Below are 22962 nucleotides of genomic sequence, written 5' to 3' on the forward strand. Positions count from 1 at the left end.
ATACCTTAGATTCTTATATAGTTCATAGACTAATCTACAGGAGGTAGAAAACATAATGAATTTGGTATGGATGTGCCTCAGTGTTCCCTTCTCTTGGTGCCAGATGTTGTTCAAACTAAGAGACTAAGACTGAAGTAGTAAATTGTCAGTTATCTGAAACTGCTCTCTTTGAAATCCACTGATTGAACAGAACGAGCTAAATTACTGGGATGATAAAGAGCACATGCAGTCATTTATTTCTTTGACCACCTCATGGTTGTTTTTTCCACAGCCAGGAAAGCAACAGAATCATGTATGAACCTTGGATCCCAAAAAACCCATAGTTCCAAGTATATTTAACCTGGTGCTTGTGACAGTCCTTGAAACAGCATCACTGTTTGTTTTGCAAACCCACTGGCAGTGACATGATGCTGGCTGACAGGCTGACCTGAAAGTCATTAACAAGATGCTGTTCCTTTTCACTTCTTTCTAAAGAACAGAACACACCCTGAAAACAAGGAAATAATTATGATAATTGAAAATACACCCTTACATATTTTGAAACTCCAGTAAGCCTTGAGCATTCAAAGAACACCAAGTAGAAGGCAATATCAAAATGTTTTGATCAACACGCAGAAAAAAAAATCCTAGATCATCCAGCATATTTCCAAGCTTTGGATATATGATTTTCAAACAGAATAAACTGTGTGACTCCATTTCTCAAAATTTAGGACGAGGCATTAGTGGAAAAAATACCTATGAAAATGCTAAGTGCCAAGATTTTCCTCTAGGAATTTACAGCAGATCTGTAAGTCTTGGCATGCTTGCCCCTGATGACAATATAGTATATTATCAGCAATATTCCCAGCTAAATTCCAGCCAAGAGGAAGATGTCTCTCCTGAAAATTCCTTTTGAACATAGTTCTATGAGGATTTACTAGTAGATATTCGGAAGCCACCAAAAGAAGACATTAATTATAAATTGTATGGTTTCAAAAATATTCAGCAGTCAAAGGTGAGAACAAAGAACAAGAATACACAATTCTCAAGATAATCAACGTCTAAACTGCCACTCAAACCACTCTTTTTCTCCACACGTGTGGGTTTTTCCACTAGCAATATTCACTTTAACCATTTCATTGGTCACTCACCAATTACAGTCTTGGGCAAAACAGACTTGACTTGGTGAAATTAATTCAATTTACTACAAGTCAAATCACGTAGGAAAAAGAGAAGCAGAACTTTTTCTCTCACATATCCTCCTGGATGCAATTACTTCTGCCCAATAAGTTTTCCCCCTTCTTAACTGTGTTACTACAGAGGCATTACAACTGCTGCTGACTTGGCCAGTGGCAGATCCATCTTGGGGCCAGCTGGAATTGGCTCTGTAAGGCATAGGGGAAGCTTCTGGCAGCTTCTCACTGAAGCCATTCTTGTGGCCTCCCTGCTACCAAAATCCTGCCATACATACCAATTATACACATTAAAAGGGAAAATAGCTAGAAATAATTGTCTTACACTGAAGCAAATGAGAATTAAAATGCACTAGGACTGGATCTAGCAGTGGTGTTAATGAGCAGCATCTCCATGCCATGCATCCAAAAGCTTTTCATCAGAGAAGGGGATACTTATCCCATCATTCCCAGGTAAATCCACATCTGCACATGGCACTGGAACATATTTTCTATTTTAAGAAAACTTAAACAACAGAAAGATAGGTTTCAACAACTAGTTGTTTTTTATTAAGAAAGGTACACTGACTGGCACTTCCCAAGGCCTCAGGCTTGATTCAGTTTTGTTGGTTCCTCTAACTTGAGTTCTTACAGAATCATAAAATAGTTTATGTTGGAAAAGTTCTTTAAGATCATCAAGTCCAGCCACCAACCTAAAACTGCCAATGCCACCACTAAACCCTGTCCCTAAGTCCCACATCTCTATGCCTTTTAAATACCTTTGTGTATGGTGACTCAACCACTTCCCTGGACAGTCTGTTCCAATGCCTGACAACCCCCACTCAGGGAAGACATTTTTCCAAATATCACTTGTTAGGAGAAGAGACTGATTCCCACCTCACTACAACCTTCTTTTGAGTAGTCATAAGAGAGCAATAAGGTTGCCCCTGGGCCTCCTTTTCTCCAGGCTAAACAGCCTCAGCTCCCTCAGCTGCTCCTCATAGAACTCTGTGCACCAGAACCTTCACCAGCTCTGTTTGCCCTTCTCTGGACACACTCCAGCCCCTCAATGTTCTTGTAGTGAGGGGCCCAAAATTGAACACAGGATTTGAGATTTGGCCTCACAGTGCTGAGTACAGGGGGACAATCACTGCCCTGGTCCTGCTGGACACACAGTTTCTGATACAAGCCAGGATGCCATAGGCTTGTTGGCCACCTGGGCACACCCTGGCTCATGTTCCACTGGCTGTTGACCAGCAGCTCCAGGTGCTTTTCTTCAGAGCAGCTTTCCAGCCACTCTGTCCCCAGTCTGTAGTGCTATATGGGATTGTTGCTACCCAAGGGCAGGACTGAGCCTTGCTGCCCTGTTGAGTCTCTTAAAATTTGCCTTGGCCCATCAATCCAGCCCATCCAGATCCCTCTGCAGAGCCTTCTTGCTCTCTAGCAGATCAACACTCCTGCCAAACTTGGTGTCATCTGCAAACTGAAGGGGCCCTTGATTGCCTCACCCAGTTGATAAAGATATTTAGCAAGTCAGGCACCAAAACTGAGCCCTGGACAACACCACTTGTGTCCAGCTGCCAGGTGGATTTAAGTCCATTCACCACCACTCCCCAAACGTAGCCATCCAGACAAAAGTTTTTACCCAGCAAAAAGTGCACGCGTCCAAGGCACAAGCAGTCAATCTCTCTAGAAGAATGTGTGGGAAATGGTGTCAAAAGCTTTAATAAACTCCAGGTAAAAATCATCTACAGCCTTTCCCCTAGGTGAGTCACCTTATCATAGCAGAAGATCAAGTTGGTCAGCAGCATCTGCCTTTCACAGGTTCATGTTGACTGGAATGATCCAATATTAAATGTGTTTAAATATGATCCAAGATGAAAAATATCCACTCAGTAAATGGCTTTGGGCAGTCTAAGGCACAGTAACCCTTGTACATCCAATAAATAGCTACCAAAGAACATGTATAGGGAAGGAAACTATTCCAAGATGGAAAAATTGCATTTCTAAGTCACCAGCTGTTATTCAGGGGACATGGGCATTTTGTCAAGTTTGTGAGAAACTGCAAGAGCTCCAGATCAACAACAAAGAAGCAGAGAAGTTTGGGCTTATGAAGAAGATGAGAAGTAAGCAGGCTTACTGGTTTTATTTAGAATCTGAGCAACAAGGAGTATCCTGGGGATCAATATGTTTATCAGAGGTCAGCTGATACTTGATAAGAGTAAGGCTGGAATGATACAGCAACAGAAACAAGATCCTCACGTGCAAAAACAGACACATATTCCTTTCCTCCTGCCATTTCTCTCCTTCCCATCCTTTCAACTGTGTATTTTCTGTCATTATTAGAACCCTTGACAACTACTTTTTAAAGTAACAAAACACATGCATAAAACAAACACACTTGGCCTAATTCATAACTGTCAAAAGGTCTTTCTGATAATTAGTGTTCAAATGTTGTACACAATTTTCTGCTTGCCATTAATGAGATTTTCATTCTTCAAAACATACCAGTTAATTCACTATTTTTAAAGGCAAAAGAGCTGCCTCAAAACTCTGCATGTAATAGTAGCACAGGTAGTTTTCCCATTCAGTTGTTAGAATTAATAGCAGTTGAAATTATTCTCACTTTTGCATAAGCAAGTACTATCCACTTTATATCATAAAATTGTGCTATAATTACCCTGTACTTCTCTTAGCTCATATGAAAACTTTAACACCACAGCTATCTGCTCTAGGATGGCAAAGCCCCTGATAGGGACATGGCTACATCACTGGATAGATGCGAGCTGTCTTAGCCTAGTTTATACATTTAAAGAGGTGTCATAACAGCCTACAGAAAGAAAGACAACCCTGTTGACATATGTCACATCTAAACCAAAAGGCTCCTGTAATGAAGCTATGCCAATAGTGCTAAGACTACAACCCACAAATTAGAAAAAACAAAACTAAGCATTATGTAACACTACAAAGTTTTTGTTACATGATCTTTAGATCTGACTTCTATTGCAAGTCCTTTGTAGGTTTTAATTCAGCCTGTGCACTTTTCCTTTCAGCTATTTCTGAAATCAGGGTCAAAAGCAGCCACCAGAGATCGTCTGCCTCCAGACAGAATCAACTGTATAAACAATACATTCTTAATCAAACATCCCTGTAAAAGGACCCCTAATCCCTGGGAAATTTGTTGTTTTCATAGAAAAGTAAAGATGGAGAAGTGTTTAACCCACATAGTAGATATACTTTGCATGTGAAAATAATTCCTCAGTGAGAGAGAATGGGGTAAAATATGCACCATTCAAACCAGAATCATAACCCTTTTGCCACAAAATTCAGTGAGAATATTTCTTTTTTTTTCAAAGGGAATAAAACTAAGCCAAAGCTTTCTTCACCTGCATAAATGAAAAAGTGCACCTATATCTGAAAACATCTTTAAAACAAGGGTTTGCCTTTCTTGCTGATACAGGCTGCCCAGGGAGGTCACAGTCTCCCCCTCTGGAGGGATTGAAAACCCACCCGAATGTGTTCCTGTGTAATCTGTCCTAGGTGGCCCTGCCTTGGCAGGTGGTTGGACGAGATGCTCTCCAGAGGTCCCCTCCAACTCAAAAAATTATGTGATTTTGTGATATTCCCACTGCCCCACTTCTTAACACTCCTTGAGAGAAGAATTCAAATTATATGCATTTCAAGAATCTTGTCTTCCATTATCAGAAAGGTGACAATTTATTATGTTTTCTTACTTTCTACCATTATTTTAGCATGATGGTGTGGAATGTATTGGTTCCAGCCCTGAGTTACAGCTTTTGCTCACAACTCTTCCTTTCTTCTGAAAGGTGAACAACAGCACTAGTGTCTCTCCTCATACCTCTGAAAAGGTCTTTAGACAACAATTTCATCCACAATGAAGTTTCTACCCTGTCAAATAAAAGTGCTAAATGTGAAGAATTCTGTTAATGCAATGTTATGATTGAGATTTTCAATAAACCACAGCAGGGTAGCCTAAATTTTGCCTCTTGCAGCAAATCTAATAAACCACAGTTAAGCATCTCAAAAAAAAAAAAAAAAAAAAAAAAAAAAAAAAAAAAACCTAGAGGAAAACACAAAAAAAAAAAATAAAGAAAACTGTGCATGGCTGGGCTGAACATAAAACCTGAAATCAGTGTGAACATACTTGTCTGATTTCCAATAGGCTTTGCATCCCATCATTTTTGTGGTTTTATTTCATTCAATATTAAAGAAGGTAATATTATTTCCTGACCATACTTGTGTGTATGCTGGCCATTTTTCAACTTCCTTATCATCACCCCTCCATGCTACTTCCAAGGAGATATAAAAATATATTCTGGAAAGGTCAGAAGTTACAGACTGAGTCTTCCCTGTAACAAAAGCCTTCTGCTAAAAACTGTGAGAACTTTTACACTTTCCAAAATAGGACAAAGATGAATGAAGACAGTGCGGACAGAGACACAAACCCCCTAAAGACATGGTGATGCCATGAGAAACTACTACTGACACCATTATAATCACAAACTCTACAAGGCATTTTATTGAAACATAGAGGTAAGAAATATTTTTAAATATACATTTAATAACAAAGCAATTCTTTCAAATATGCGAAGAACACTTAAGATCAAATATTCAGCTGTTATCTTTCAAAACTCATATTCAACAAGTAAAAATGACCAAATTTCCACTGATGTTAATAGATTTACAGAGGCTAGAGAGCCACAGACACTGAGTTTTGAGTGATCTAATAATAGAAAAAGCAAGGGATACTGACCTCATTTGTAGTATCACCATAAACCTTGCTGCTGGTAAACACACTAGTATGACACGAACAAAATTTCCAAGGAAAAATCTGTATTTGTGCTATGAAAAAGCATGAACACTTCAATTTCCAGGCAATCTTTTCTGAGAATTTGAAAGCATCCAACAAGAGAAGCTTATAAATGATGAATGGTTATCTTGTGCTTAAGACATGAGTCTGAGTTTTTTCTCTGGCTTTTTCCCAACTTCTCTATGGCCTCAAGCAAGGTCTACTAGCTTCAATGGCAGTAAAATGCTACAAACTCACTTGCAAGCATAGCCCTGAGAAATAGTTCAAAGCTCCCTAAAGATTAAAAATAACATGAAAAAAAGACAGAAATAGATTACCTAAGCAGGAGGAGTTATTGGTAAGATTAAATGTCTGTATTAGGATTATTACTGGTAAAGTAAAAATTAACTGGAAATTAACAGAATAAAAATGATGCACTTAAAATTACACCTACATCAGCTAAATAATTAGGGGAAATTTTATTCTACACTAGGTCTTGTGTACAGTTTTAGGAAACAGAACTCCAGAAATCAAAATAGCAAGATTTGCAGGGGAACTCTAGAAAGTATGATGCAATTCCCACCACAGTTCTGAGAATTTGCTCCTGTGCTGAGCCTCAGTCATGGGGGAACAAAGGCAAAACCATTCCAGATGACCCTGGCCATTAGCAGCAGGTTATTAATGCAGCACTGAGACTTTGTTAGTGCACTTCTCTGCCATGAGAATTCTCTAACTCTCTCTGCTAACTAACTTCACAGTTCCTAGGTGCACACTGGCTTCCCTTTGGCCATCTCCAAGCAGAATAAACATGTCACTGCCTCCATCAACTTGTGTAAGCAAACACAATACTACTTCTCTAACTTAAGAGATCTTTGAATTCTTTATGCATGACAAGTATAATAACCATTATAAGAGAAAGTCTCACACTGTCATGCAGCCAATATTTCTAATGCAAAATTGGAATTGTGTATGAATAGGCACTCACATTGCAAAAAGGGAAATATTTTACAAAAACAGTGTATGAGGCTTAAAGACATCATTATATGAAGAAAATGGCCTCCAAATCAGATGTATTTTCTTGCTTATTCAGATATCAGCATATATTAACTTCTGACATTTGAAAAGCTTTTGTTCACAACTAATAGAATGAGAGCAGAACAGACCTTAAAAGCATCTTAAAGTAATGGAAGATTTAATAAGAAAATAATATACTTTTAGTCTAGCAAAAAATGTGAGCATATTAATAATAGATGACCAGCACTACTCAGCACGATGTAGGGATCCATGCAATGTTACACGACTAAGTCTCATGCTGGTGAAATGCCAGCTGGTAACCCTGATAGAGTCACTATGTGTGAAAGAAATCCTCCCTTGAGGATGTCCAGTGGGTATATTCTCAACCACAACACTTTTCAGGTTAGAAGAGGGTACTCATTTTTTCAGGCTTCCTAATGGTTCAGTGACTTCATCTAATGGCACCTTCTAATAGTGCTTGCACTCACCAAGCCCAGCCAGCAGCACAGCTGCCTCAGTTACAGCTCAATCCCTCTGAGCAGTGATGCCACTGAGTGAGGATGCCAGCACCTGTAGCTCCTGCTGCTCTCTGTGGGAGATGAGGTTACTCACTCAGATAGAGGAGGTGCTCAGCATTTAGCACAGTCAGACTGGTGTACCTCTGATACTTTATGTTCTTTAAAGTCACAGAGATTACCCCTTAAACACTAGAATAATTTATTGCTTCACTTTTAGGGGAAGAGAATTGAATGTAGCTGCCTTGGAAATTACTCTTCGGCCTAGACAGTTGGGATTAGATGTGCATTTGTCATTCAGAGAAAATGCAACAATTAAGGTTTGCCACCCAGGAGATTTGGATTTCTTCTTTCTATTGCAGTGACTATCCTGTAATTTTTTAACCAATTCCAGTCATCAAAAACTGGATTGAGTAAGTGAGTTGACAAAGTACCATAATAAGAAAACCATGAACTCACAGTCCTTTCAGTACAAGTTGAACAGTGCTTCTATCAGCAGAAGTCTTAAAACTGTCCCTTCCCTGTATACAGATGGCCAGTTCCAGTATTCTGAGGATACTTGTTTATTTTCCTGTTATCCAGAATGTCATTAAGAGACTGACTCTTTTCTTCCCCAAGTGCCTGTGGCCAGAGGTGACAACACAAGGGGGAATCCACAAAGAAGCATCCCATCAATGCAGACGGAGGTATTTGGAAGTCTCATTCTGCAGGAGAGCTAATTGTGTAGGGATCAACTCAAATCTGTCACCTTCTGAAAATAATCTTTCCAGAAGAGAATCCATGCTCACTATGTTCCTCCTGAAACAGAAAGAGATTTTGTCTTTGCAATATATTTTAGCACTTCTAAACCACAGTGCAAAGAGTACAAATAAAAAGAGAAGCGTTCTTCAAATTATGAGCCCACTCAAATACAGCAAACTTGCATATCAAAGTGTTAATATGCTCATAGTCACATGTGGCCAATATAAAAAAAGAAAAAAAAAAATCATAACAGTGTGTAGAAACATGAAGAACCACCAAGCATAAAATCAGCCTGAACTACAACTCCAGCGACTTTTTGTAGAGCATAAAGAAAAACATTTGCATGACTCTTTTTCTGACTCCATGATTTGTTTTTGTTTGTAAGTACTCGAGGCAGACACACATCCTATTCCAGAACCAACCTCAGCTGGAGCGTGCTTCAAATGATCTCTTAAAGGGCAAACCCAGCCCTGAACTTGGGGCAGTATTTACTTCAGCTTCTCAAGAGATGAATGCACACAGTGAAACCCCAGCAGTACTGGAGCCCTCCAGCATGAGTGGCATGTGTACCAACTACAGTCCAGCCTAGAAATCTCATCAAAACCTAAGAATTTCACACAGCCAAGAATTTCATGGGTCAGATAGGCCAAGAGAACCAAATACATAATAAAGCTAAAAAATAGATCATTAAATTAATACAACTCCAATGAATACACCAGAATCTCAGTTCTGTGAGATCTTGGGCGAACCTGGGTACTCTTTTGGCCACAAGGCATTGCACAAAGAGTTCATCACCTTTCAGTGCAAGTAAGTATCACATACTGACTAAAACACTGAAACCTGGAACCTTTCATGGATACAAAATTGCAATGAAATGATGTGATGGGGTGTCAGTATCATCCTGGTGAGGTTGTTTCACACCCTGCATTACCGCTGTGCAAGGCAGCACACCACATCTCAGCTGCACAGGCTACTCTTTGAAAGAGTCATCAGTGCATTCAATTGATTACAGTTGTACAGATCAACAAATGTAACTGGTTACAATTAAAATGTAAACACACATCTTCATGATGGCTAACTCACAAAAAAAAATTATGAGAGAAATGAGAGAAAGGAAGGGCTTCATAATTTAATCCAATTTAAATAAACTTTGGCACCTTGTGGTTACTTCTGGCACAACTCAGTCAGCTTTGGTTTTCATCAAACCACTATGACTAAATTATATATTAGTAATATATAACTTAAAGCCATTCATGGAACCTAATATATTTCATTAGATATTATTATTATATATATAACTCTCTTCTAACAGTTGAATGAAGTTTGGATATAGGATACTGTCATTCTTATGTCTAATTTTTCACTGTAAATGCAGGCTTGGAAGCATTTTTTTAAGTCCCTCCTAACACACCCATTCCAAGTGCTCTAATAACTGCATTACAGTTGATGGCACTACTAGTTCATCTATCTGTTATCACCACATTTTGGTTCATATTCACTTCTTTTCTGAACTAACCAGACCTTTTCATAATGCTGTGCAACCAACATGTGAAGAAACACAAATAACTGTGGCAACTATACAACTAAAGAAAACTTATGTTGTATAGCTGCAAAACACAGATAAGAACACTGTACGGGGCACATTTACAGTCACAAGAGAATTTTAAGTCTTGACTGCTTTGGGAAACAGGGTCTGAATCTTACTATGATAAACAGATGAAGATCAGAATTTGGATGCTGTTCTGAAATAACTGGGAGGAGAATTGGGAGCAAATAATTTGGCTCCAGAAAAAAAAAAAAAAAGCGATGAATGTGAAAATGGAAATAGTGCATAATTTCACAGCTAGGCATTGGGGACAAGATTTTTTTGTTGATGTGAACAGAAATGGTTATCAGAAAAAGAATGAGGCTGAGCACAAATCTGTAACTAACTGACATAAGTCCTGGAAACAGAGATAGTTGAGAAAAATGTCTCCCAAATTCGGGCAATTTTTAGGCTTCCTGAATGCCCATGTTGGTGGGGACACTAAAAGAGATATTTTATAAATGGCAGTAAACTCGCTGACCGTAGCTCACTGACTATAGACTGATTAAAGCATCTTCAGCAGCTATAGGGATCTCCATGGGAAGACCATCTAAGGCAAATTATATATTGTTGTGATCTTATTCTTGTACTATAATGCACTACAGTTTCCAGCTTTAGAATTCTTTGGCTTTTTATTTGTTGATGGTGGAGACTAAACTTCCAGAGGAATGTTTTTCTATGCACTGCATTTTAACAGAATTCTGCTTCCAAAATGCATTTAGATATGAGCTTTTTCCAGTCCATCTGAGAAGCTGCACTTAATTGGGAGGTTTTTGGAGGGATTTTGGTTTTATTTGGTTTATTTTCTAGGCTGATACAGATTTACATGTCTACTCATTTCTACTGTGGCTTGAGCTGAGCTTCACTTGCACACACCTAAGTTCCAGGAGCCCTTTGCTCACAGGAGATTCCAGGAACTGCCAACAGGGCAGTGAAGTTGCAACATTCCCAGGACAACACAGAGTAGTCAAGGCTCAAACAAAGGCAAAAACTAGAGCTGGATGAGAAACATGACAGTCATTCCAATCTCCCTGGAAAACATCATCATCATCATAAGATTTTGCTCCCCTGACATTTTTTATTCAAAGGGTTTGACACTAACACAGTAACTTCACAACAGAATAGTGAGAAACTGGCACAGCAGCAGCAGTATGTTGGAACAGATAAATAAAAATCTCCTCCTTAAGATCTTATTTTCAGTGAAACCTTAGGCAGGAATTCCTCCCACACACAGAGAAAACTTTTATCTTACCGATGAAAAGGGCTTCCTCATTCCACTTTTTTTACACTCATCTAAATACACCTTTCTATACTTTTCATCCCATGCTCCCACAATCTCCTTAACTATAAAAGCATTCAAGAATCCTCCTGCTCATGCTTCATCTCCTAAGTATTATTCTACTTTGCTATATCTGTAGTTTCTTTGGCATGTGTCAAAACCCTTCTCAGATAATTTCACTGGGCTCATTGAAAAGCATATACCCTTTATATGTATTTATACTCACTCTCAGCCAAAATGTCTGTACTGATAAAGCTGAAAAAAAAAAAATCTTAAAAAAAAGAGACCTGTGGAAGAACCAAATGTGATTATTCAAGATTAACTCTCAACATAAATAATTATCTTCCTTCTGCATTTCATAAAGTTTTCAATTTTATTTCTTTGCAGCATTCATCTCTGTAAGGGATATTTTCTGGATAAAACTGACTGTTCTATTAAGTAGAAAAGTTTCCTTTTTCCTTTTCCTTTTACTGTACTACTGGCATTCACCAGGTGGAAGGGATTCACTGCCGCCTTTGCTTGAACCTACCATTATGAAGAGCCTATATGTAAAATAATGACTTTCAACAACTTTAATGAGAGATGTAGGGCATTCAGCAACTTGTAAGAACAAGTCCCAAATCACCACAGCATTAAAAAATCCATCTAAGTTGAGATTACATGCAAGATAGGGCTGTGTTTGAAGAAAGACATGGTAAGGAAGTATAGTAAAAAGTAAAAGGTCTAAAATAAAATATTTTACTACCATTTCATTACCAGGGTCTTAAGCACTCTGTCTGTTCCTGAGATCAGAATACAGTGATAATGCCACCTACCACTGTCCTTTGGCAACCTACCAAAGGCACAGATCCATAGAAAGACTACAAAGATTTCCCTGGTCACACACAGAAACAAAGAAAAAAAAAAGATAACCCATGGCTCAGTAAAACCTGCCATAATGCTGCTGGCATAGCTGTGTCATGGAATTGCAAGTCTCACTCAGCATAGGAGTGTCTGATCCAAAACCTGCTGGCATACCCTTCAGGAAGGTATGCCTAATTGCTCATGAGAGATGAGAAGAAAACTATTTCATCTTGGACAAAACTGAGCTGCTTCAAGATTTGAAGTGAGACACTTTCCATTTGCTACTGCCCAAATTTTGTTTTCAAGACAAATTGTACTAAATAAAAAGCAGTAAGTGCTTTCTGACCAATAAAAAAAATATTAAATTGACGCAAAAACAATGCAATTAACATTATTTTTCATTTTAATTAGATATCAGTTATAAAGCTTACAAAGATATCATATCTAGTATGAACTAAGGTAGTATGGCAAATTCCATTGCACTACCATGCTAGCACCCCTCATAAGCTGATTTGAAGGAAACTTTGGCAAAACTGTCATTCACATTACCATGCCCAACAACCTTCACCCTTCTTGTACAATGTAAAAGGTGGAAATTAGGACCAATCTCTATATTAAGATGACATTTTTATACTGAGGCTATAGCAAGACCAGTATAATTTAATATAAACATTTCATAATGACATTTGCCCTCATCTAACCTGCAGTGAATTTCAAAATGTGACCTAGAGGTGAAAAACTCAGTATCATGTTATCAGTTTCCTGAACTACACAGTCACTTATTTCTGCTCCTTTACATTAATCATCTAGAACCAAAAATGTGCAGATCATTTCCCTTTACAGACAGAAGTAACAGGCTTTTTGCCCCAAAATGACTGCTTAGCAATTAATTACAAGACTGACTGAATTAAATTTATTTTGCTTCAATATTAAGGAGTTCAAAAGATCTGATATACTACTTCATATCACAGCATTGTTACTTATGAAATAATAAATCTCAAGGCAATCAGAGGTACTTTTTGTTTTATTTAAACAAAGTTTGACATCAAGAGATACAACAGAATACTAGAATTGTTATTGCCATATCAAGCCTATTTACATTGCATTAAAAACACAACAAATTACAAAAGTAATTACTTCAAAATACCTCAAATTACTGTGTATTTTAAACTCTCTCACAAAGAATTGAAGACCATTATTCCTTATGCTCTGGTAAGATCATATAATCACAGGATAACCTAAGTTACAAGAAGTCTTTAGAGGTCATCTGGTAAAACCTTTATTCATAGCAGGGCCAATCTTGACATCAGATAAATTTCAGTTAGATCAGGTTTTTGAGAGCTGGGATTAGCTCAATTTGAATTTATTCAAGGGTGAAATTTCCAAAACTTCTTTCAAAAATATGATCCAATAAATCCACTATGACTTTTTTCTAGTATTCAAGCAGAATTTCCCCCGTTGCATCCTGAATCCTTTGCCTCTCGGCTTCACCAAGAACATCCAATAAGTGATCATCTTAGCAAGTATGAAAAACATTCATTTACTCCAGTTCTAACAAAGTGAAGTGCAAAACTTCCATTCACTTTTCTTGTACAATATCAGGGCCAATGATTGGTATGACTAGTTTGACTTTTTTTTCTTTGGTCATCTATTCAATTAAATTCATATCAAAGAGGAGCCAAAATGCAACATTTTACCTGAAAAATTAAGGTATTGTGATTTTATTACTTATTTGACAATTTAGCAAATTGGTCCTAAAACTAAAAAGGCCTCTTTGTACCTATAAGTTCCAAATAAGATACAGATTGAAAAAATGAGCTAAGATTAACTAGTCCTACAAGTTTTTATTTCAGATCTAAACCTCAAAAAATTGGCAATATTTAAATACCATCTAAACAACTGCAAGTGCAATCAATCCCATATGATCTCAAAAAATAAACCTACGAAGTATTCAAGTTCTGCAAGTCCTACCCAAATTCCATTTAGATCCAACAATATTATCCTGAATTCCAATGACTTTCCAAACCACAATATTTGTTTCTTAGTCCCAAGAATGAGGTCTAGGTAGAATGTAGGAGATCCTGAAATAGAAGCAGATCAGCAGCATAACTGAATGTTCTTAAAATAACTATGTACAAAACTTTCTGGTCTTATAGACAAGAAGAACAGCATATAATTCACAATTTTCAGCGTATTAATTGTCATTATTCTCATTGAAATCTTAATTCTTTAACTTCATCACTATAAATATATTCATTAAATATTTATATTACAATTTACCATCCCTCAGCCATAGAGCAGCCAGGAATTGTAGAAAAATAGCCTGCTGTGGTGGATGGAGTCTAAAACTAAGCAAGAGCTCCATGATTCTTTTCACAAATTTAACCAGTTCAGAAATTTCAGAAGGCTCTGAAAGTTCATGTTTCCTCAAGTTTTGAGTTTCTAACTTTGGAACACTGCACAGAGGAAGTCTTACTTGAAGCTTTGACAGGAGGGGATTTCACTTCTGAAGCTGAATTTCTGGTGCATGGAGAGGTCAAATCCTAAAGTGTTGAGCTCAGAGTGTGTGTTTTAGTAACAGATAATTTCCAGCAATTTTGAAAATAAAACAAAACCACAACGTAGAAAACAGTGTTAGTTTTTACTCTCTTGCTCCTGATGAGAGAGAGCCTAAAACATATATAATACCATATATATTTTTTGGATTGTAAATATTTAACTAAAGTAGTTCTACTGGATGCAGCATATTAGTTCCAATGTTAAAGTTAAATGCACCTATGCACCCACATTACAAGTGTATCAGCATCTTAGGTATAGCCACCAGCAATGGTTACATGTTTTGGAAATGTCATATGAGTTATCAGAGGAAAACACCATTCTCACCTCATCTGTTATAACAGAAAGTGCAACATCCTGCAACCAGGATATTGTTCAGGGCTAAAACCACAAGCTTTCTCCATCCTTGCTAGTACAATAGGCACTCCCTCAACTTCCTCTTTTTTTATCAGTGGACAGATGCTTCATCTCCAGATCAATGGGCTGGTGATCCTTTTATCAACACAAAAAGTGAAGCAATTTATTGGTTCAAAGATTTTACTTTCTCAAATTTATCAATTCCCTTGAATCCCTGAGCTGTTAACTGAATAACTGGTATCTGTCAGTTCTAACATACAAGCATCAAGAGTCAAAGTTATAGAGTATCCAGCTCTATAAAGTATTTAAAAATGAGATGAAAATCTATCCATGATATATATATATATCACTTCCCCACATAACTGCTGAAATTCTAAGATGTTCAGTAACAAATGATGAAACAGTATTGTTCATTCTAATGGATACAGTCTCATCTCCAAATGTAAGGATTTACATACATCAATATAATTCATGTTAATGGCAATCATAAATATAAATCTACCAAATATTGAAAGGGATTAGGCTGTTAAAATGACCAACTGCACTTCCCAAACAAACACTAGTCAAAACATTAATACATAGAAGTTGTGTTTCCACAGGAATAACTTTTCAGTGTGCCTGCTGACACTTTCATTCTTTGGAAAATAACAGGTTAAGTAGGGAACAGCCTATTTTACACTAGCTATAACTGGATAAACCATACAGTTCTAAATCAGGACCTACAGACTGAACACAATGCAGAGGAGCCCAAGCATAAACACATGAAACGAGACTGTCAAAAGTCATGAAGGGACTTAGTCACACTTTCCATCAACCATCCCTTTACCACTTTAAAAATCCCATTCACCATCCCTGTATTTAGAGTTCTTTGTGTTTGTTTATCTATATACTTCTACGTTCCAAAAACTTCCATTTATTGTAAGTGTTGAAACAACATTATCCTGTAAAGGTAGTTTCTCAGAAACACATTTTCAAACCAGCATGAAGGTTTTCACTATGTGACATTTATTAACACCAATTGGATTCACACAGCTAAATCTTGCCACAATTGATTGTCGATTTACCCCTTCCAGAATTTCATATTTTTGGAATTTGTTTTATTAGCCAAACATTTTCATCTTTCAGTGTTTTATCGCCTGGTGTCTGCAATAGCACAGGCACAATCTCTGCCAGCTGGTTTAATTTTCTAGTACAGACAAAGCCAATGTCTCAAGATTTCTAGTGGCATCAGTAAGAATTATGGCTGTAATCCAAGGGATTCATAAAAAGGGTTTCATATATTCTTATGATATATTTTCCCAATGTATACATAGCTCCTAATAATCTTAATTACATATTTATGCACAAAAAGATACACATAGACTTCATTGTTCTTTGCTCAGACATCTTTGTTAATGGCATATGACAGTGCCTCAGTCAGGAAGAGCAAAACAGTGAAAGGTTAAGGAGGGGCAGTGGGGCAAGATACAGCCCTCCTTACACAAAATTTCCTTGGTTTTCAGAAGCAGAATCCACCTGAAGGGGTACAATAAAACACTGAAAGTGACTAATAGCTTTTCCTGAACTTGTGCCATCTACATTTCTATCTCGATGATTTTTTCCATTATTATTTTCTATATTACACATAATTATATGGATTCCCTTTTTCAAATAGTTATTATTAAAGGATAGAAGACTATTTACAGACTGTTCTTAGGATTACTGAATGAAACATTTAAATGTGTTCATTATAAAAAAGTAAAAGGCGTCAGCCAAAAACCTCCACTTTTGTGGATTAACGCATAATTGAAAATCGCTATTATTGCCATTTTATGTCAAAAATCCCCTGACAAACAGCACTGAAAATTACAAGCAAATCTTCTTGCAGTTAACACACATAATGGGTTAACATTCGAGAAATGGTGTTTTATTCACAGTAATGCAATAGGTTTTCCTCTTCACTTTTGCCTCGACTGTTTATATGTTGCTGGGATAAAGAAGGCAAAAGTTAAAGACTAAAGTTTTAAAGAATGAAGAAACTGTGCCTTAAGGACATTGAACAGTGCACTCTTCTTTAGAACAAGAAGCTAATCTTGTTTATGAACATGTCTCCAGGGATCTGGCTTTTTTACTTTCCATCTTATACAGAAGAGGATCTACATAGTACACACATGCTATGAAAGGTGTTGCCAGCTGTATTTAAATAGATACTTCTTTCTCAGGTAATATCTAAAGGTTAATCCTAAAGCTAAGCCTGAGCTGTTGCCTTCTCAGACATGACCAGAACACAGCTAATGTAAACAACTTCTTTTTTAAAATTATGTGGCCATATGTTTCCTTTTTAAAATTTTTCCTCAAGTCATATAAATCATCAGTATTTCTGAAATTCTACAAGTTAGCACTACAAGTGCTTGGACTTTGCAAGATTTAATCTAAATGTTGCCTACAATCGCCCCTCCATAAGTGGATGCAAAGTAAAATAAATCTCAATGAGAGTAATGTCCAGGGATGCTGTTTTGCTGCATATGTTTTATATTCATCACCTCTAAGATATAATAAAAATATTAAACTCGATGTGGTGTTAACTTCTATGTACATAAACTGAACAATACCACCACTGAGATCATGGACAGCATCTGAGCTTTAAGTTCATGTGTCATGGCTCAGGAATGATACTCCCCAGCTCAGTTCTCCCACTGAGACTCCCCAGATCATGCTGCCACTCTGTCCTCCCTCACCCCCTCTCCCTTCCCCCTACAGGTGCTTGGAGAGGAGAATTAGAGGCACAAAAAGCAAAGATCATGGGTTGAGATAAGAACAATTTACTGGAAACAGCAATGAGATAAGAAAAGGAACAGTAACATCAACAATATTGATATTAAAAGCGTGCTGAAGAGAGAGTGATTCACATGCAAAATGCTTGATCCAGCCCCACAAGACCCACAGCCATGCATCCAAGCTCCCCCTGGCTTGGAACCAGGGCCACCCCACCTCTCTCTGCAGTTTGGGACTGGTGCCACACTACCCCAAATGGAAGGAGCTCATTTTCCCTGGAAGAGAGTCCTTTTCCTCCACCCCTGGCAACAATGTGAGGTAGTACAGGATAACCTCCAGGTCCTAGCTATGTCCTCCAGGCTACTGCAAAAAAAAAAAAATAATCCTATCTTGGTTGGAACCAGGACATAATATCTACTAGGTTACTTCTTGAATATAAAGAAAGACTTCTACTTTTAAAGGAAAATAAATTTAAATTACAGCATTTTGCCATACAGACATTTATCAGCACCTGAAAGACATAGATAAGACAGTGGAACATCACTGTAAAACATGTAAGAACAGCAGAAAAAACTATGCATTGAAGTAATTTTTGAGAGTTGTTATATCCTCTGATGGTCTTTTATAAAACATGACTCTTTTCCTGAAATACTTTTTATGCATTTCTCTACAGATGATGGTGGCCATTCACACTTTACTTCAATTTTTATAGACTCCCAGTAATCCCACAGAATAGTAAATACAGTTATTATAACCCTCATAACTGGCAAAGAGATATATTTGAAGAAATAGGATTTGTTTCCCCTCCCACATGCTCCTGATGTAAATCAGGAGCAGTTCTGCTGCAGTGGTTAGCACAAAACTGACACAAAACAAAAAATAAAAGCAATGTATACAAAATACTTTCGTTACACTATGTGCAAATCATATGCCTCGCCTGTTTCTGGGCAAGGTTCTGACGCTGAGTTACTTATACCGCACTAAGTCCACCGCTCTATTCACATGTGAATAAGGTCCAGGCTCACACTGGAAACAATGGAAACACACCAGTTTACACAGGCTAAGAACCTGGCACAAAGCCTTGAAAATGAAAGGGGATTTTCAAACAAATGCAATATGTACAATTACTTCTGGAGTATTACCTCTGAAACAGAAGCGATTTCAAAGTGCTGTAAGAGAAAAATAGAAAGATCGCAAAGGATTACAAATATAAACAAACAACCCCCTCACACTAAAAGCATCCCACTTTTCTTCTTTACAGACACACACACGAGGAACTCCACTCATTTTAAGAGAGATCATGTGGCAAAATGATGACACTGAGTCACTAGAAAAGAGAAAAATCTTTTAAAATACTCTTGGGACCAGGGACTACCGTTAAGGGAAGAGCATTATTTTATCATCCTGCTAATGAGCTAGATGAAGGATTATTGTTGTTTGGCGGTGATTTATCTCACAACTCTTTTCTCTAAGATAAATATGCTAAGTCCACTGAACAAAGAGAAGAAGGGGCACCGCTCTGTTGTTTCAATTGCACGCTGAGGAATACTTAAGCCGAGCAAAAGAGCCCCCAAAAAAGTCAAGGGAGAGGACCGGCACACGCCGCTTTTACACAGGTTTAAGAAAAATAGAAAAAGAAAGATGCGACAATCCCGGTCCCCGCATCTTCCCAACGCGGGGACAGCGCCCAGCAGCGTCCGGCCCCGCCGCCGCCCCGCGGGCACTGACCGGGGCACCGTCACCTAATTCTTGCCCTCGGCCTCTACTGTGAGCAGACGGGGAGAGCCCCTGCCCGGAACCAGCGGGGAGCGACACCTTCTCCGAGCGCCACCAGGGCGAGGGAGCCGCTCCCCGCAGGCAGGGAGCGCTGGCAGCCGCCCGGGCCGGGGCGCCGCGGCACCCGCCTCGCTGGCCGGCCCGCGGGTCGGGGCGCGGGGCCGCGGGGCGGGCGCGCCGTCGGGGCGGCGGGCGCGGACAGCTCCGCGGCCGGGCCAGCGCCGCTCCGCGCCCCCGGCGGCCGGGCCCGGGCCGGGGAGGCAGCGGCCGTCCCTGCCCACCCCCAGCACAGCCGAAGCGCGCCCCGGCACTCACCAGCTGCAGCGAGCAGAGGAAGATCAGCGTGCAGCGCCCCGTGCAGCAGCCCATGGTGGCAGCCGGAGAGACGCCGCCGCTCCTCCGCTTCTTCCCTCCCGCACTGGCGCGGCCCCGGAGGCGAGCGGGGGGCTCACCGCATCCGGACGGAGCGGCCGGGCGTGCGTGTATCCCCCGCCTCCTGCTGCCTCGCTCCTTTGTGGAGGGGCTCCGCTTGGGCGGCGGGAAGTAGCGCGGGGAGATCGGCGCGGCCCCGGGGCGGGGAGCCGGCGGCAGCGGAGGGCTCTGCCCGGGTCTGGCTCTGGGGAAGGGGCAGCGGCCGGGGGTGGGCGTTCGCGGACCAGGGCGGGGTGGGCAGAGGGAACGCGGGTGGGGAGGCGGGGGGCGCGGGTGGGCGGGAGCTGTGCGAGGTGTGAACGGGAGGGGAGCGGGGGCGGCGGCGGGCTTTTCTCAGGCGCCGTGCCGGGCATCCCGGGCGGGCAGTTCGCAGGGATTTTGGAGGCTTCGAGGGCAGGCTGTGCTTGAGGAGAACTTGGCGGAAGGGGCAGGGGGCTGTGCGAACAGCGGCGGCCGCGGCAGCCCGGCGTGGGCCGCTTGTTGCGAGAGCCCGGGGAAAGTTCAAGGGACGCGGGCGGCCGAGGCGGGAGGGGCGGGGAGCGGCGGCCGCCGAGCGGCGGGGCGGGCCCGCGGCAGCCGGCCGGGGCAGCCCGGGGGCGGGCGCGGGCATTGTTCGCCGCCCGCGCTGTGCTGGGTCGGAGCGGGCTGCGGGGGCAGGGCAAGCAGCCAGGACACCGATCCGCAGGGAGTCCCGCTGGCAGCGGCCGGGTGCCCTCTGCCAGCGGGGCCCCGTGAGCCCGTTCCCGGCCCGCCACCCCAGCCCGGGCGGAGAGTGTCTCGGTGCTTGAGGCTGCCGCTCGGGCTCTGCCACCCCCTCCTTGTCCGCGCACCAGCGGCGCTGGGGGAAGGGGTTTCCCTTCCTGGCAGCGCCATTGTGCCAGCTCCTGCTGTCCCCCACGGGTGTGAACTGGGAACGGGCTCCGGGGAGAGGGACTCGGCTCCGGCAGTCACCGCTCCTGGCAATGGTAAATCGTAGAGTGGTTTAGGTTGGAAAAGATCTACGATCGTCAAGTCCAAGCGTTAATCCAGCACTGCCAAGTCCATAGCGTACAAAGAGATGGATGAACAAACAGTGCTCTCCAGGGGCCTCTCCAGGGGCAATTGGAGGAAGCAGGATCGGTGGAGATACTGCGGTCCCTACATGGTATATATGTAGTTTGATCACAGACAAGTAATCTTCTGGGGCGGGATAATAAAGCCAAATACACTCACCGTCTCTTAAAAGTATGGCGTGGGGATGATGTGTGGATGAAGTGTTGGCTATCTTCCTTTTTCCCCTCTCCAACAAAGTATAGATAAATTAGATTATTCTTTTACAAGCATGAAAGCATGTTCCACTTAAAAGACAGTACTTTCCTACAGCCTGTTACCAGCTGCTGTTCCACAATACAGAGACTTCTGCCACAAAACACTGAAGCTTGCCTTGGGGGAGAAAAAAAAGACAAAACACAAACCCAAAAGCAAAACTCTATCTTCTACAAGGCATCTTAGTGAGTTATCTGATTAATGTGTCTGTGAAAAACACAGTATTGTATCCCCCAAATACATACAGCTCTTTATTTGTATATTAAATAGTAGTGACAATATTCAAATAATTACAAGACTACTGTAAAACAGTATTGTGTCAGAATATATTTGGAAAGCTGCTTTTTGTATCCTTTTCTTTCACCGTTTAAAGTAGGAAAACATTAAGACAGTTTTAAATACCAAACTGAAGGAGCAAAAAGAAGACAAGTAAGAAGCAGATTTTGTTCATCCAGGATGTGTATTTGACTATGTATGTATTTGAGGAGCATAAAATATAATCTACATTGCACGGTATACAAAATTTAACCCACATTGCACAGTGTACAAAACTTTAATAAAACTGCCTGAGATGTATATTTCTATGTATGGCTTTTAAGACAAAATTCTACCTGGGGCTAAAGTTTACTAAAGTTACATGCTCTAAGAACATATATATTTTGAAGGATGAATAGGTGAAGATATGAAAGTAAACTGAAAATGTGATAGTTGCCAAAAATACAACGTGCCAGGCTCTGTGAGCTGGTAAATTTTATGGATAATTGTTTTTTTTAAAGAGAAGACTTAGAGGAAGCATCATCTTTCTGGCCTTCACTGAAGTATTTAGTAGGCTACAAAATCTTTTTAGTAAAATCAAATAATGCAGAGATTAATAATAAGAATGGCAGGATGGGTAAGGAACTAGATCAATGAAATGCCAAGAGCTAGTGCTGAAAAGATTTTACTTGTACTCACCATATTCAGGCTCTGCTTTTACATCAATGGCATGAGGTCCATAACTTTCCTCTATTTCTCCCCAAAAACAGTGCTCTTCTGAGAAGCAGCTAAATCCTATGGAATAAGGAGTGGAGAATGTGATCATTTTGGCTACAGTAGAGCTGATTTTCTTCACAGTAGCTACTATGTGACTGTGTTCTGAATTTGCACTGATACAGGGTTGATAATTCAGGGATGTTTTAGTCGCCTCAGAGCAGGGCTCACAGACCCTCAGGGCCTTTTTGTTCTCACTCCTCATCACCACCAAGGGGGCTGGTGGTGCACAAGGCATTGGGAGGGGACACAGCTGGGACAGCTGACCCCAGCTGACCACAGTGATGTTCCATACCATATGGCATCATGCTCAGCATATAGTGCTAGGGGGAAAAGGAAGAGGAGGACATTTGGGGTGATATAATTTTTCTTTATCCCAAGTCACTGTTACACATGACAAGGCTCGGCTTTCCTGGGGATGGCTCATGGGATATAGTCAATGAACTCCTTGTCTTGCTTTGCTTGTATGCATGACTTTTGCTTTCCCTATTAAACCCATTTGCTTTCCCTATTTCAACCCATGAGTTTTCTCACTTTTACTCTCTGAATTTCTCCCCTGTCACATCAGGGGAGGGCGGGGGAAGAGTGAGTACCTGCATGAGGCTGCGTTTTCAGCTGAGGTTAAACCATGACAAATGAGAGTAAGTTTCTTAGAGGTTTATGAATCTCTAATATTTTTCTCTTTGTATTCCCATGTTCCTGAAGCATTTCACCATTTATGTCCTCTAGCTAGTCAAAATTGATTCCTCCCCCCCAAAAAAAAGGATAGTTGTAATAAGAATTATCCCTGAGTATAAGGTTTCACAATGGAAAAT

At 40.3% G+C, this 22962-nt stretch overlaps 1 protein-coding gene across 3 annotated transcripts in view; it reads right to left on the reverse strand.

The window, feature by feature from the left end:
* Positions 1-19987, reverse strand: part of NKAIN3 (sodium/potassium transporting ATPase interacting 3) — a 334441-nt gene extending 314454 nt beyond the window's left edge. The window contains exon 1 of one of the 3 annotated variants that reach the window (XM_021555630.3): positions 19697-19987. In XM_021555630.3, coding sequence (XP_021411305.1) covers positions 19697-19750 — 54 coding nt within the window. In that variant the 5' untranslated portion in view covers positions 19751-19987. The remainder of the gene's footprint in view (positions 1-19696) is intronic. The other 2 variants (XM_021555632.2, XM_021555631.2) reach the window with 2 other exon arrangements.
* Between the last annotated feature and the right edge of the window lie 2975 nt (positions 19988-22962).

Source organism: Lonchura striata, chromosome 1, assembly GCF_046129695.1.
Source record: "Lonchura striata isolate bLonStr1 chromosome 1, bLonStr1.mat, whole genome shotgun sequence".
Classification (NCBI taxonomy): Eukaryota; Metazoa; Chordata; class Aves; order Passeriformes; family Estrildidae; genus Lonchura; species Lonchura striata.